This window comes from Buceros rhinoceros, unplaced genomic scaffold (genome assembly GCF_000710305.1).
Source record: "Buceros rhinoceros silvestris isolate BGI_N320 unplaced genomic scaffold, ASM71030v1 scaffold8113, whole genome shotgun sequence".
Classification (NCBI taxonomy): Eukaryota; Metazoa; Chordata; class Aves; order Bucerotiformes; family Bucerotidae; genus Buceros; species Buceros rhinoceros.
Window position 1 is genome coordinate 18275 of NW_010404150.1, and position 16362 is coordinate 34636.

The following is a 16362-nucleotide window of genomic DNA, read 5'->3' on the forward strand; positions in this document are numbered from 1 at the left end:
TTGCTGCTGGTTTCTAGCAGAACTTGACTGTAAATTTCCAAGTGCTAGTCCCCAAATCCATTCTCCACCTGGAATTTTTAATATTATGCTGTCAGGTGAAGAGCTACCTACTGAAAGCTAGGTTTATTTTTTCCTGAAAAGAGCCATTATTTACATGCTGTCTGCCCTGTTTCATTCTAAGTTCTTCCAGAACTCTCATCCAACGTTCTTCTCAAAACACTCGTTTGTACTATTTTGGTAATGTTCCTGTGTAGACAATAAACTGTAAGTTCTCTGGTTCTGCTGCTAAGTCCTTGCTGGATGGAAACTCTCAGTCCTCATGTGTTACCTCCAGGTTTCTGGTGTTATTTGGGATGAGTCTGTAGGATGACCTGTGACATATGAGGAAGTTTCAAGGGTTTTTTTAGGGAAAGAAGTTACTACCTGCAGAAGGTGGAAGGTGTGATGTGGGGAGGACATTTGAATGCCATCATGAATTCATTCTTTTTTCTGGGAGACACTGAAAAACCTGAGGTATAATTTTTGGAGGAGGTGAATAGTGCCAGCTGTAGCTGGCATCAGCTGAAGGTATATTTAGACACAAAAAAGTCTGTATAATGCATGCTATTCTGAGAAATTGTGTTCTAGACGTTGGATGGTGAGCACAAAAAAAAAATTACTTCATGTACTTGACAATTTCAGTCTCATGTTTCAATTTCCCATTTGCTAGGCCAGGAGGAGAGTGGTATGTGGAAATGTTACATCTGTTAGATCTGTAAATTGTTGTGGTGTTTGAGTGTTTTGCAAAAACCCTTGAGTAAATGCTGTCTTGTGAAAAGAGATTGAATGATACTTAGCTTAAAATAATAATGAAAAAGGCTTTCTACACACAGGGTTCTTTTTCCCTCGATCGTGGTTATTACACATCCCATTAATAAATATTCCCCTCCTGTATACACAGTGAGGTAGAGTGCTATGGAAAGTGCTTTCTGGTACAGGTAAAAAGCTCTCTCCAAAGCTCTTTTCCTAAAGGAAAACAAATTAGGTTATTCAGGTGACTGTATTGACATTCCCAAGTTTAATAAATGCTTGATTTTTCATCTTTAGTTTTTAATCTGGTTTCTTTTATCATTGAATGGGAAGTATGACTTCTCTTCCTGCTTTTTAAAATGAGGTAGTTCATCTGGAGAGCACACCTGGACTACTACTGAGCAGCATGGAACTTTGCCTCTCAGACTTTGTCTCTCTTTTCTCTAGGAGATGGGTAGACATGATGATCTGTGGTCCCTCTTTTACATGTTGGTGGAGTTTGCGGTTGGTCAGCTTCCATGGCGAAAGATCAAAGATAAGGTAGGAAATCCAGTGTCTGTGCTCAAGATAGGTTGCTACATTTTTATTATTATGATTCCTTCAGCTCAGTGCAGCCTTTTGCTGAAGTAAAGCCAGAGCCTGCTTTTCATCCCATCTTGCTGCAAGATGCTAACTTGCTTTTTTCTACTCTTACATGGTGTGGAACCTACCTTACTTGGAGTAGCTAGACATTTTCTTATGTACATTGTTAAGCAACTGAATTTCTTCTTGCAAAGCAAACAACAAAATGGAAAGGCCGAGCTGTCCTTTTGACAAATAAACAGAGCCTTTGGAAAGGCAGGAGGCTAACACTTTGCCATGTGGCAAAGCCAAATGAGAATTGCAACTGTAAAGTTATGCAGAATAAAGCTAACTGTTCGTGTTGTGATGGAGACACTTTCTGCTAGAGAATAAAATACCTGGAAAGAAATAAGTTGCCTGTGCAGAAGGCTCTGCTAAAGAGGCAGCTTCTGAAGAGTATTTCAGACTCAGAATTCCCCTTTGACCTTTGCCTGCAGTCCTCAACGTCGCTTAGCTAGGGACACCAACCGGAAGTGTATAGACACAGTGCTGAGCCTAAGAAGAGGCAATGTTCTAGGAATGGTAAGACTGTATGAATATGAAGCAATAGAAGAGATCTTGTCTCTGAGATACTCTCTTTTTTCCAGGAACAAGTTGGCATGATAAAAGAAAAGTATGAACACCGAATGCTGTTAAAACACATGCCTTCAGAGTTCCACCTTTTTCTGGATCATATTGCAAGCCTAGACTACTTCACCAAGCCAGATTATCAGGTAGGACCCTTTCTTTGTTGCCAGTCTGGTAACTGCCACTCTGGATTGGCACTTGGATTTTCCAACGTCTCCATGCATGTGTTCATATCTGGCTGAGGAATACATTCCCTAGGACTAGGAGAAAAAGGTTGGACTGTACAGTTCCTCAACATCTCAAGAGTTTTTTCTTCTCCTTCCACCACCCTGTCCAAAGTAATCCTGTACACCAGACCATAAAGCTCTTTTCAAGCAACAGGGTACTTCTGACTTTTGTTAAAACACAAAAGTGTTGAGATACTCTAATTGTGATGGAATTTTAGCACAGCTTGCCAAAGTCTGCAGAGAGCCTATGCCAACAGCTCAACAGTGCACACCAGCCCCTTTGTTTTCTTGCAGACTATATAGGCCTTAGTTATTATCTCTTTCATTAATATTAATCTTAAGATTTTTTTTTACTCTGTTCACTATCAGCATATGTGAGATCAGTTACAGGAGCTCACCTAACACAATGTAACTGAGAGAACTTGATCCTGTGTCCCTTTTTTATCACAGTGGTCTTCTCTGTATGTTAAAGCCAGAGTGATAAAAAACCGTTTTATTACCAGATCTGTGCAGTCTTATATGAATGCCTTCTCCTGTGGACAGTGCATCAAACGAGGGGGGAAATGGTAGGAGGGTGTTCCAGCAAACTCTCTGCAACAGTGCTTTTGTATTTTAGCCATGTACGTGTTGCAGCATAGCGATGACAACTTTTTTAAACAAGAAGAAAAAAGGCAAATATTTTCTGGGTAGTACAGTGGAAAAATAATATTTGCCACTAAGATGGAGGGCTGTAGAGGGATGGAAGTGGACTGAGGAGATGCTGAAGGAACTGGGTTTGTTTAGCCTGGGGAAGAAAAGTCAAAAAGAGGGTTTGATTGCTGTCTTCCACTGTCTCAGGGATGGTTGTGGGAAGAATAGAGGCAGACTTTTCTCAGAGGCAGCATGGGAAATCGTGACTAAATCTAGGGGTGGAAAAAAATCAGAATGAGGGCTCTCAAGTATGGAACAGTACCTAGAGAAGCTGTGGAATTTACATCCTTGAGCATTTCCAAAAGCTGACTAGATGAGGAACCTGGTCTGACTTCACAGTTAGCCCTGGTTTGAACAAGTAATTGTATTAGATATTTCCAGTAGAACTACTTTATTCTGTTTGTTCTAAACTTGCCAGCTGCCAGCCTTATTTCATGCCCCTTACATCTTGGATGTAACTGTCAATGCTGGTCCCTAGCCCCTCTCCCACTTCCCAGCCACACAGAATCTTACAGACCTCCATGGTATTGCTCCTCAGTTACTCTCTGGCTCAGACTGAAGGATCTAGTGTACTGACTTGCTTTTTGCCCAGAAGGAAACCTTTCCATACCTTTGGTTTTATGTCCTCCTCTGAACCCTGTCCAGCTCTACCTTTGTGAGGCTGGGACTTGCCAGCTTTGCATGTTCAAGATATATGTATCCCATGAAATTATAAATTGCAGGTACTATGTTCTCTTCCATTCCTAAGGCTTTATAATACTCCATTTTATCAAATGACAATGCAGTTTTGATGGCTCCCATCTCTGTGTACCAAGTAAAGCTTTGACTTCTTTTGCAGTAGCATGAATTTTTGGTAAAATCTTTCCTCTTCTGCTTCAATGATTTGGAAATGGGGAGTGATGTATAAACACTGCGTGTGAGCATCTGATAATAAGATGAATTCTGACTGCTCCCTGCTCCCTCCTTGTCTGAATTCTGATGTATTATCTCTCTAACTTCTCCTGATGTTTGTCTTCTGGCTTTGCAGGTTACTGGATATCGTAGAATGCTTTTGGCTTTAGAAAGAGGCTAGACATGAATGTAAGAAGAGCCATACTGGATCAGCCACTCCTTCTGTGCTCCTTTGTAAATGGAGACAGACGATAGGGGACTGGCTGATGATGATGTCCTCCTTGCTCCAAGTGGTCCATGTCCTGAAGTTTGCAATCTTTTTCTTCAGCTCTGCCAGTATCTGGTCAGGATGGGATTGTCCATCCAAGCAGACATGCTAGCGTGAAGGATGAGAAAGGGAGAGGGGCGAAATACATCCGTAGCACTCACCACAATTGTGCACTCCTTAACTATTGCAAGAGTAAACGCATCTGCATCTGATATCTTCAGACTTGTTTCATCACTGTCCCAGAAAAAAGATTTTAGGGGTGTAAGGCAATACAGATATTTCATCTCAGTGATCCCATGACTCCTTTCCCCTCATGCCATTCTTCCTTCTTCATATTGTTGTTTAAAAAAACAAAACAAAATAAACTCAACAACCAAAAAACCCAGACAAACAAAACCTCAGTCCTCTCCCATCTCTGAGCTTTCTTTCTCCATCCACCCTCTAGCTTGGCTTGCGGCTTTTCTTTGTGTGAATTCTTTCAGCTCTGTCTTCTAGTTTTGCAGTTCTACTCACATCCTTGCCCCTATGTGATTTTTTTTTCCCTTTTTTCGATTTGTTAGCCACCATGATTATCGCTTGTTTGCCTCAATTAAGTAATCACGCTACTGTCTTTTCTCCTACAAGCTCTGACTGGAAAGATCATAATCCTCCTTAATGCTTGAAAATAACATTGCTAACACTCAAGACTACAGTTGATACCTTGCAGCATCCAAATAGTCACCTGCCTTGAGGGGAAAAGGCGATTATTTTATCATGTGTCTGCAACAGGTTCACTCTTACTTAGCCAGAGGTCTTAGCTGGGCCCACAGGCTGATGGGATGGTGAGTCTGTTCTTTCTGCACCTACTTCCTGGGACCATACTTGGTCACAGACTGAGGCTCTAGATCCATGGGAAGTGTCTAGTTCTTAGCTCTTGACATCTATACCCCAAGGTCAAGCATCAAAAAGTGTTTGTCAGTAATCAGCTGCCTTCCCTTGCCATTTTAGATTCTCCTAAGCACACTTCATGCTGAGTAGCGATTTTGTCATAGTTCTGGGCCCTTGAGATTGTGTCGGAAGAGAGAGATACCAGGCTGTAACTGAAGACTAAGTGTGACTGGAGACCACTACTCTCTGATGGATATATGGCACAAGTTTTGTCTAGATATAGGTGATGAAAATCATGCTAGAATAAAATAGCTGTCATGTGATGGATGTTACTTATATCTTGTGGTTTTGCACTTCTTGGGTCATGGCCTCTGTCATCAGGCCTTCAATGGATCCTTGTCAGTCTTGGTTCACGGTTAGAATCAAACTGTTAACGCTTCCACAGCAGGATGACATGGGCATTAAAGGAACATTTTTGGGTTTTCTGACTCATTTGACAGTACGAGAGACATGCCTTTTCTCTGGCATAGTGAAGATAGGATGTGAAGCTACATGAATATCTTTTCTACTACAGTTGCATGCTGGGGCCATCTGGTAGAGTGGTGGTTTCAGGTATTGTTGGGGAGGTGGCTGACTTCTCAAAGATCCATCTCTTTGCAATAAGTACCACAATGAGGACCTTTGGTCCTGGAACATTATAAGAATTGGGGTGCCTTTGCCCGGAGGCCCATCAGTATTCCCTTAGCTGATGGATTGTGAATTGCATTTCAGCCAAGAAAAACTGATCATATCACCTGTGATTGTATAAGAGAATGGCCCTTTTGTACGCATCCTTGGCCAGGAGAAGGCATTTGACAGGATGTTTCATGACAGTATTATGGGTAATTTCTGCACAGCTGGCTGCTTCTCTCTCATTTTATGAGGCATCAGCCCAAAATATGGTACGCTACTACAAAATGTGCAATTAAGCTTTACATCCTCCTGGACGTGAACATCTTTAATAGAGAAATGTGTCAGGCCTCTTCTTTATCACACTAGTGGTTTTGAAACTCAAAGAGTTAGAATTACACATTGTCTTAAGGAAGCTGATGTGCTCTGATGTGACATGATCTAGTCTTGGCACATGGCCTGACAATTCATGCCCTTACCAGCCTACAGCTACTGAGTCCAGTGCTGGGCGGGCAGGAGGTACTACAAGGGTTCCCTAGTTCCCATTGCTGTGCTGCAGTTTGGTTTATCCGATGTATTTTCTTCCACTGCGTATCCCTGTCTGTTGTTAAATCTGGCCCAGTAGGAAGCTCAGAAATCTGAACAGCCCTAAAGGGGCAAAGCTGATCCAGTACATGCTCTGCCCTTGTTTCAGTAACATTTTCCTGTGACTCCGATAACCTTCCAAGGGAAACGTCTGTATTTCTTTTCACTGGGGTGCTATGGATCTTTGCTTACCCTGTAGGCGAGAAAGAGGATCTGATTCGCATCTGTAGCCATTGCCTCCCTTCTTTTTCTGGACCCTGGAGAGGTGGAATGATTGCTGTACAGTACAGCTACTCTGAATGAAATATACTGGCTTGTGCCTTTCCTGTTACCCCAGGGTTCCAGGATGGCCAGCATTTCCTTTGTGTACGAGCAATGCCCAGTGAGACCTATCCAAACTCTTGGTCTTCCACCACAGCTTCCCAATGACTTAGAAGCTCTTTTCTATGTAAGACCAACTACAGGCTTGCTTTCACTGTCTGCATGTGGTGTAAACTACATGTTGGATGTATTGGAGGTTGGTCCCGTCTGGTAACTTCATGATTTGAGCCTAATTTTTAGGTTACATCTAGGTGTACATAACTTTTCTTACCTGGCGCATGGATAACAGACATGCAGTATTCTCAACCAGTAGAGAGAAATTGGAATATCTTCATACATCAAGGAAGTGTTGTAAGAAGATGACATTTAGTCATCTACTATCTTTTTCTCCATTCCCTCATGACGTGAGCTCAGCCTTCCATGAAGTCTCTTCATCTAGCCTCAAACACCATCAAATGATTATTCATAAAGTTTTTGAAAAAAAGATGCACATGCTTCATAATCACTTCCCTTGGGTTTGTGTTCCGTCCAAACACCAAAAGGCTAGGTCTGTTACTGCCAAGAAAATATGTCAGTTCAGCCTTTATCTACTCTTAGGTCCGTGGTATACCAACTAAAGTCTTAATGGAGCAGTCTGTACAGCCATAGCTATGCTGGGCATTATACTCTTGCTGAAGGGGGATGCTGGGCTCATTTTGAAATAACTACTTTTGGAACGCATGTCCAGATTTATAAGAGATTAGAAGGGGACTGGGAAGAGCCAGCATGGATTTATCCAGGACAGAATATACCTGACCAGCCTTCTGTGAAGAGTTTACTTCTATGCATGCAGAATGAGCAGTGAACGTTGTCTACCTTGACTTCACACATTCTATCATAATGTCTTCACAGCCATATTGGAAAGAGATAAGGTTACTAAATACCAGAAATGCATTTACTAAAAAACAAGACCGTGACCCTTTAGTTATTCACATTCAGTTTTGAGCAAGAAATTCCCTGCCAATAGCAGCATCACAACTCCGATTTCCATCGGAGGTAAAAGGGGGCATTGTGGCATGAGGCTAACATCACAGAAACACAATCCTATCATATTAAACTGTCACAAAAGTAAAATCCTTCTTAAATCAAAGAAGCTCCTACTGTTGCCATGGCACATCCACTCTCTGGACAGATGTTACCTCTTCCTTGATATCACTAACAGTCAACTCTGGGAATTGTTTTAATCAAACATAAAGCCACTGCAGGAGTGGAGCACCTAATTCTAGGATATTAGGACACAATAAGGAGGAAAAAGATGCCAAAAGCTGCAAACAGGCATTTTACTGGCCCTCTGATCGTGCTGATAAATAGGACTGAAATATAAATGCAAACAAATAGGGGGTTTCTTCGTGGCAATTTTTATTCATAACTTAGTGCTAATTCAGTGCCATAAACCAAATGTATTTGTCACCATATTGCCTATCCATACAGACTTCGAGCTGAATCTTCTCCGTTCTGCATTTTTTAGTGGAATAATCTTATTAGAAATGCAGGACCACGCATACAGCTGTGTTGGCCTATAGCATCCAGTTTCTCTTTGACAGCAGAACATCAGATTTCCCAGGGTAACACACTGATGCATTGAACACTGTTGCCAGTAGTTTTATTCTCTTCTGAAGAATATCTGTTCTTTGAAAGCAACAAGCATAATCCATGTCAGCATGAACATTTGTACCTGTCATCTTATAGAGAAACAAAGAAATATCATCACTTTTGCAGTTTTATTTTCTTACACAGCCAAATGTGGCAGGCCACATTATGCATAAGAACATCACAGGGCTCCGAACCAAGCGGTATTTGAGCCAGACACTGCAGTGAATCTGCATCCTAGGACCGTGTTGTTTTCCTGTCGTGTTTTTTGTCTTCTGGCAGCCCTTGAACTCTACATATCAAATGCACTACTCTGCATATGCCTAATCTACAGGAAAGCTGAACTGCAGTTAAGGCTTTTGAGTTAAGAATAACAAGTTAACTGCAAGATTTCATCAAATCCATGTCAAAATGCTGCATGCACTTCTTTTATAGATTTAAGGAAATTTCATTTACCAAGCTAAAACCAGCCTGAGAAAAAACTGATACAATTTTATGACATTTGTTTTCATTTCTTAGTATCTTCCGTAGACAAGACGGAGATTGTAAGCTGCACTTGTTCTCATGCTCGTACATCAGATTTTTTGTGAAAGCCACGCTCAGCTCCTTAACATAAATCATTTTTGTAAATTTGTTCCAGCTAATCATGTCCGTTTTTGAGAACAGCATGAAAGAAAGAGGCATCACTGAAAATGAAGCCTTTGACTGGGAGAAGGCTGGTACAGATATATTGTTGTCCACTAGCACCTCTACTCCACCACAGCAAAACACCAGGCAAACAGCAGCCATGTTTGGGTAAGTATTGCGGTTGTGCCAGTCAGACTATGGATATCCTCAATAACAAGCTCAGTAACAAGTTAATTTTTGAAAGTTTTCAAGGCCATTATGATCCTGGGAAGTTGGACCTGCATGGCAGTCACCACTTGATTTTATTTTATATATATTAACATATATCTAAGGTGGTGGAACCCAGTTTCAGACCTTTGCTATCTTGAAAACACATTTTCTACTGGAGATGAGCGTGGGGGTTGGAGTCACGTTAAGGGGTGTCTGGAGACCTTTGTCCAGGATTGATGGAACCCATATATGCTTGTATATTTTGCATATTATATGGCATATATGGCTGAAGCTTCTGTGAAAGCCCCTGCTGTGAGGCAGTTGCTGCCTTACTGTGTTTGTCATTGACAGCGAGCTGAACAAAGCAGAGTGCATGCACTGGTCGTGACTCGAACACAGCTCCTCAGCCTTTACAGGGTGTTTCACCTGCTGGTGCACAAGAGCTTGGTACTTAGAGATGGAAATGAGTCCAAATGAAAGTTGATAAGGTTTAGTTCACTGGTCTGTCTTGGTGCTTTTGAGGGGGCTGATATTAAGGGATAACAATAATCTTTAGTAATACTATAGAAGATAAAGCTTAATATTATAGAAGATAAAAGCTGTAAGGCCTATTAAGCCTCATTTGCTTATGCAAAGAGGGGGGTTTCTTGTCTAAGCTAAATATTGTGTAATGGGCACTTCTGAAGAAGTTTGTAGCCTGTGCATCATGGATCCCAAGGTGCTTTCACTGATCCAACTGTATGTTAGGTGGAATCCTCCTGTTCTACTTAAGGTTATCATATCTGGTTTATCATAGTGCTGGACTGCCTGTTTTTTCTACCTGGTAATACCCCAAAAGCTGTTAAGTAATTTCTGTGGGGCAGTGTGATAGGCCTCCTTCTTTAAGTACTAATAATTTTACCTTTCTTCTTGTCTCTTCCATAGGGTGGTTAATGTCACTCCAGTACCTGGGGACTTGCTTCGTGAGAACACTGAGGATGTCCTACAGGGTGAACATCTGAGTGATCAGGAGAATGCTCCTCCCATCCTTTCAGGCCGGCCAGCTGAAGGCCTTGGTCAGGCTCCAAACACCGCTTTCAATGAGGCTGAAGTTTGGGAAGAGACAGATGTGAATCGAAACAAACTCAGGATCAGCATTAGCAAAGTAAAGAACATTTATTTGTCTCCTGTGGCTGTTGGGTTTAGGGCAATAGATTTATAGACTACTAGAAGCTGCCCAGAGCACTGCTGTAGCATCCTACCTAGTGCAGCCCAAAAAGCACTGTGGAATTTCCCTTGGAAATGAGAATTTACAAACAGTTTTTTCATAGAGTAAAAGCCATTGGGATTAATTTGAATCTTTATGCAAATGACATTTTGGGGGACGATAATGCTAGAGTGAATCTTCTGTACATATATCATTAACTAGGATCTTTATACTTAAAGCAATGGAATTCTAGTCCTTGCATAGCCGATACGATATCAGAAATGTCCCAGGTTTGGAAATTATAAACCAAAATTTTATCGTATCCTAACCTCTTGGGTAAATAAATTTCATCAGAGATGTCTTCATAAGCCACATTTCTCCAGATCTTGAATCATTGCTGCTTTTTCTCTTCCAATTTTTGACCTTTCCTTTCTAAGGGTAGCACAGTCTATAAAAAGCATCTAATGATGGTTTCACCTCTGTGAAGAGCGAGGGAAACTATCATTGAATATACTCATATTTCTGCCTTCTAAGATCATATTAGACTTTTTAGCTTGCATAGAGTGTATACTTCAGTTGGTTTTCTTCGTAATCCCTAAGGTGTTTCTCAGTCCTTTCTTATAAATGTTACTTCATTTCTTGGAGGCATCCCCATTGAACAATGACTCCATAGTAAATGTTAAGTATGAGAATCTACCAGTTTATTTATTAGATCAACTTATATATTGTAAGTAAATTAGTATTTGCTGTTTTGATCTCAATTCTTATTTAAAAATCACAATGTCACGTGCCATGACATCAGATACATACAGAATCTGTTAGCAGAGAAACCCTCATCAAACAGACTTAAAATATTATCAGGGCATTTTGGATTCACTTTCACTTTAACCCTGTTTTTAATGGACATTTGCGGATAGCATGTTAAATCCACCAGTCTTCTGGGTCTGACCAAGATTCACTTCAGTCTCTACTGGCACGAAGTTAGTCCTTCTTTCAGCCCTATAGATAACTCTACTATCTTATCAGAAAACATTGTTCATGGACAAGAAATAATCTCATGTAAATTGCTCAGAATTCTTCATTGGAAGTAATTTGGATCCATGTGTTATCTGTATGGAACATTACCAGTGGCATTCCCCAATACTGAGAATTATTAAAAAATCATTTCTTCATCTCACTTCAAATCACTTCTTCATCTCTCACTGATAAAACTGTGTGCATTCCCAGAGGTTCTCATCTGAAGGCACATGAAGTAAGAAAAGCCTGGTAGAGCGGGACAGTTCTGTTTCCACAACATAAAACAACAACAAAAAAAAGAATAACAAAAAAAAGAATTACAAAAAAATCCTAATAACTCCTATTTGTTTTCCTGTTCCTTTAAACCATGAGGTGCCTCGATGCTCTTCGGTCAGACTGAGATGTGCACAAGGGCTTCCTAAATGTATTTTCTGCATGGTAGTTGTATGTCGTGTCTTAGGTACCCAGCACTGTCATTCACAAACCCTGTCCTAACAGCAGCTAGAGACGGGAGAGTTTTCTACAAGATCCACAGCATGACAAGGTGACTCTCCTGTCGAGACATATGCCTCTTTCTTGTCAGTTTACTGGCAAAAAAGCTGAATGAGTTGGTCAGCGTGGGAATGAGCACCAGTTCTGACGACCTCTGCTAGCTGTGCAGCAGTCTATGAAACAGAGCCCAGGGCATCATGCTCGCCTCAGCGAGAGGAATATGTCCTTCCTGTCAGTGAGGGTTGTTATCTTTAGTCTGACTGTTCTCTGGGAGAGAATCAGTTTTTATTTATGTCGCAGTCACCACATGGATAAAAAAGGGAGGTTATAGATTTGATATTGAAGGGCACAGCTTCACCTCTGCTTGTAATCTCAGGGATCCCTTGTGTATTTCAGAATTGCAAGGGCAGCTGGTGTGGAAAACACCCTTCTGCTCTTCACAGCTTCACCATCCTTCATCTTCTAGTCTTAGCGCTGCAAGTAACTCTGGCTCTCCCTGTCTTGTTCTTTGTATTTAGGTCATTAGTAGATCTTGCCATGTTTTTTCCCCCCAGTAAGGTCATCCTTATTTCTCTGTTCACACAGTTAAGATCTCCTTCCCTCCCACTTCCCTTATTTCTGTGCTAAGGACAGTTTCCTTCCTTACTGTCACTGACCTTTCTGAATTCTCCTTCTCATTCTCCTTCCTCCACTGGATCGAAGTTCTCATTCTGTGCTTTTTTCAGAAGCCTCTTCCTTCTCTCCCACACTCTCCCCCAATCCTCTGCTCTTGGTTCTTACCAAGGTGCCTGTTACCCAAGAGTTACATCAGCACTTTGCTCCTTTCACAAACACATTTGACCTTCCTTTGTCACTTTCTCCTGACCTGAATGGATTACAGATTAAATCATTATATTCTATTCTGCTTTTATTGTAATGCCTGAAAGTTCTCCTCCACTGTCCCTACTTCCAAAGGCTCCTTAGTTTTGCATTCCAAACAAAGCCTGAATCGTTTAGAACTGCTAATTTATGGACACTGATTGAATTGCTGTATACACAGGGCGCACACAAAGGCAGCTGTCTTGATCAGCAGCATTTACCTGAGAAGCCTGCTTACATTCAGGCCCTCTGACATTAATAGAGGGAAAGCGAATGTAGGGCATGCTACAGAGAAGGGTAAACACTCGCCATACTAGGAACTCACACTGGCACCTCAGTGCACGTCCTCTCACAGAGAGAGTGTGTAGCAGCTGATGTTGCATGGCTGGCAACACAACAAGGTTGAATGCAAATCCTGCTGTAGCCCATGGACCATTCTGCCTCTCTGCTTTCGCCTGAGAAAGTGTTCTCTCTGAAGGGGAAGCAGCACCATGGAAGGTAGAAAGGCAGCTGTGTTACAGTCACCGAGTTTTGCTCCTTTGTTTGCTGCTAAATTCAGAAAAAAATGTCAAATTTACTAAGGCCGTATGAAAAGAGAAAACATGTACTGGTAGGGTATGAAGACATGAGTATGAACATGCTCACGAGTGTCCACGAGCATGTTTAGGTTCCTGCATGACCTTGGGTCTGTGGAAGGCTCTTACAGGTGTTATGGTTGAATATATGTTCTGGAGGGCTTTGTTTAGAAGATCAAGATTTTAAAAAAACAAAGAGAAAACCCAAAAAACCGTAAAATTACCCTGAGAATTAGGAGATGGTTTAGTCATATAAAGTTCATCAGAAGTAGAAGTATGTACATTGCAATATTATACATGGATGCTGCATAGAAAAATATTTACAAACAAGGGCTCTTAGACATGTTGGATAAGTGGTTAGGGCTTGTGTATGCTGTAGGTTAGGCCATGGTAACTCCTTTGGATCAACTATTCCGGGTAATTGAAATACAAAGGCTGCTTTGTGGAGATGTTTATATATTTTAATTAATTTAATGGATTTACCTTGGTTTAATACTAGATAATTGCCAGGGTATATGGACCCTTGCGTTCCTTCAAACGTCACTTGTGTTGGTTGTGAAAATGCATCTGAAACTCTTTGGCAGACAGCAGAAAGCAACAGTGAAGAATAGGGAATCAATGTCTTTGATCAGATTTTGAGGTTCTCTCTGTTTACCCCCTACAGACTCAGTGCATGGTGGAAGAGGAGCAGAGAAATGGTGTCTGCCCCAGTTCCCCTGTCCGAGTGCCTCCGGAGTCCCCTACTGCACAAGTGCGCTCCCTAAGATACCGCCGTGTGAACAGCCCTGAGTCAGAACGCCTCTCCACTGCTGATGGCAAAGCAGATCCTCATGAAAGAAGGTTCGCTCACCCTCTGTAGCCTCCTACTGCTTTTAGCAGTATCTTGAGGATTAACTGTTGAGACCAACCTAATCATTAGATCAGCTGGCACTGGAAGTTGTTTCGGGGTAGAGGTGTTCATAGGCTTTATGATCATTCTGATGAGACACTCGTGTCTGTTGATAAGGAGAGTTAGTAGGAATTATTCTTCTCCTGTCCCTGGGAAGAACTCCACAGATGGAAGGAGAGACGTTTGTCAGAGGGAAGGCAAAGCATCAGATCAGACAAAATGTAAACAGTCACAAAGCTTTTGGCTGGCCTGAGGTGAGAAGGAAGAATGGATCTTGTTAGCATACATACAGGGATGTGTGTATTCTGGGAGCTAGCTGGCAGATCCTGATCTTGTGAGTTTCATTATCATTATTTTTCATTAATAGTAATGATAGTAGTCATTTTTCAGCATACCGCATTGCACTTGTTTGCATGCAAAAAGTACACATTACATCCTGATTTTTAGGGTAGTAGGAATACCTCTTCTCAGATCCACAATGAAAAACCCAAGAATAATAAAAATAATTGAAATAAGCTTTTTAAAATACTGTGTGCCAAACACTTGTGTTACAAGACATAAGCTCTTGGTGCTGGTAATGCCTTTCATGTCCTTTGTTACTCTTCCCATTGGAAGTCAGGGCATAGACTGTGGTAGCAGGATGCCCTGGTGAAAGGACCCCTCTAAAGGAGGTAGGGGAGATACAGGCCACCTTCTCTGAGAAAATCTGGCAGACTTCAGCCAAGAGGAGCAATTCACAAGGAGATGGTAGCTGGAAATGAAGGAGGATCAAAAAGAACTGGAGAGAGGATGAGCCCCTAGCACTACACCCAGTTAGTTAGGTACTCTTTTATTCTGGCTGGCTAGGGGAAGCTGTAATGCTTCCCTGTAAGGCAGGAAAGATTGTTTGTGTTGCTATTAATAATTTAGGATTTGAATAACAAATCCTGGGTCTTGCTACCTCTTCTTTTTCTTGCTCAGAGAAAGGCTCTTTAAAACAGGAAGAGGAAAATGCCATTTGTAACAGTCAGCAGCACTAGTCCTGTATGTTCACTGAATGCTTTTAACTCCTTTTATTTCTCCCACTCTTTGTTGTCTACTCAGCATCATGCTAACTTAATGTAGGAAATGTGTATGATCCAAAATGCATCTTTTTCTCTTGCCTTCTTCCCTCAGCTCCTGTTTTTAAAATCAAGATCTTTTTTTCATCTTCCAAGCAGCCCGCACCAAGTATGCTGCAAATACAATCCCACTCTGCCACACAGTCTTCTATTTATTCTGGTTTTGTTTTTTCACAATACACACCTGACTCCCAGCTCTGGAAAATTCTTCTGGCTTTCTGCAGTAAATTCTTCCACTCCAGGAATCTCTCCTTGGCTGGGGAAGGGATGAGGATATTGGCTAAATCTAGAGTTTCTTTTCTCTTTTTAGCAACAGCTCTTTAAAATTCAGTTCTTCACCCAAACAGTATGGGCCATTTTTCATTCTTTGCATACTTAGTGTTCCCCAGATGACTTTTGCTGAGATCTTTGGTTTTGCTCACAACTTTGTCTACATCAGCCTTTGATTCACCTCCTTCTCCAGTTCCCTTTTCTGCATCAAATTTTTTTCATTTTTGCTTGGAATTCTTTCCATCTCAGCTCTGACCTTCCACTGTGTTAAAGATACCCAGTTTTGCTTAGCAACCCTCACCCAACGGTCAGTCACTTTTCTATTTCCCCTCATGCTTTCTCACACATGGGAGGGTTTTCCCAGAAGAGTCTACAAGGCCCCTGTAAGGTCCTTGTTGAAATCCTTTTGTAAAGCACACTGTAGCTGTCTTTTTCTGGGCAGCAGGCACTCTGGCTTTGTACAGCAAGCTGCTAGCCTCTGTGATAGACAGAAAGGCAAAGCAAGAAGCAGGTACAGGCCAGAAACCAGCAGGTTTCTGCTCCACGGTGGAGCAAAAAGACAGAAGTGCCACTGAGCTTTCCAGCTGAGATGCTGCCAGGGCCATTTGGGCTCATTTGGGAGCTTCCAGGGCCTCTTTGAAAGGTGTTTCTGCATGGCTGCAGAAGCTGCTGCTATTTAGACTGTGAGCCAGTGAACAATATACTACCCTTTGTAAAAGGATTCTTGCCGTATTTCCTTCCTGGTCCTCCAAAGTATTCTGATGTCATCTATGCGCAATGGGATCAAAGATTCTTGCTGTCTTCAAAGAACTCAGGTGGCCTCAGTGGCTACCATAGAGGTAGCACCACAGTGCAGCTGAAGAGGTTATAGGAGCCCAGCAGAGACACTGTTAAGTCATACAGCAGATTTAGAACTTAGGGGTGTTTTGGGTTGGTTTGTTGTTAGTGGTGGAGTTTTTTGTTTGGTTTTTTTTTTTTTCCACAAACCAATAGAATTTACCAAAGGGGAAAGAG

The 16362-nt window shown here is 41.6% G+C and overlaps 1 protein-coding gene across 1 annotated transcript in view; it reads left to right on the top strand.

Annotated features, from left to right (window-relative positions):
- Positions 1–16362, top strand: part of TTBK1 (tau tubulin kinase 1) — a gene marked incomplete at its 5' end in the record, with an annotated part of 63890 nt that overhangs the window by 17213 nt on the left and 30315 nt on the right. The window contains 5 exons of the mRNA XM_010133259.1: positions 1237–1329; positions 1998–2123; positions 8765–8919; positions 9886–10105; positions 13754–13929. Of these exons, the coding sequence (XP_010131561.1) occupies positions 1237–1329; positions 1998–2123; positions 8765–8919; positions 9886–10105; positions 13754–13929 (770 nt within the window). The remainder of the gene's footprint in view (positions 1–1236; positions 1330–1997; positions 2124–8764; positions 8920–9885; positions 10106–13753; positions 13930–16362) is intronic.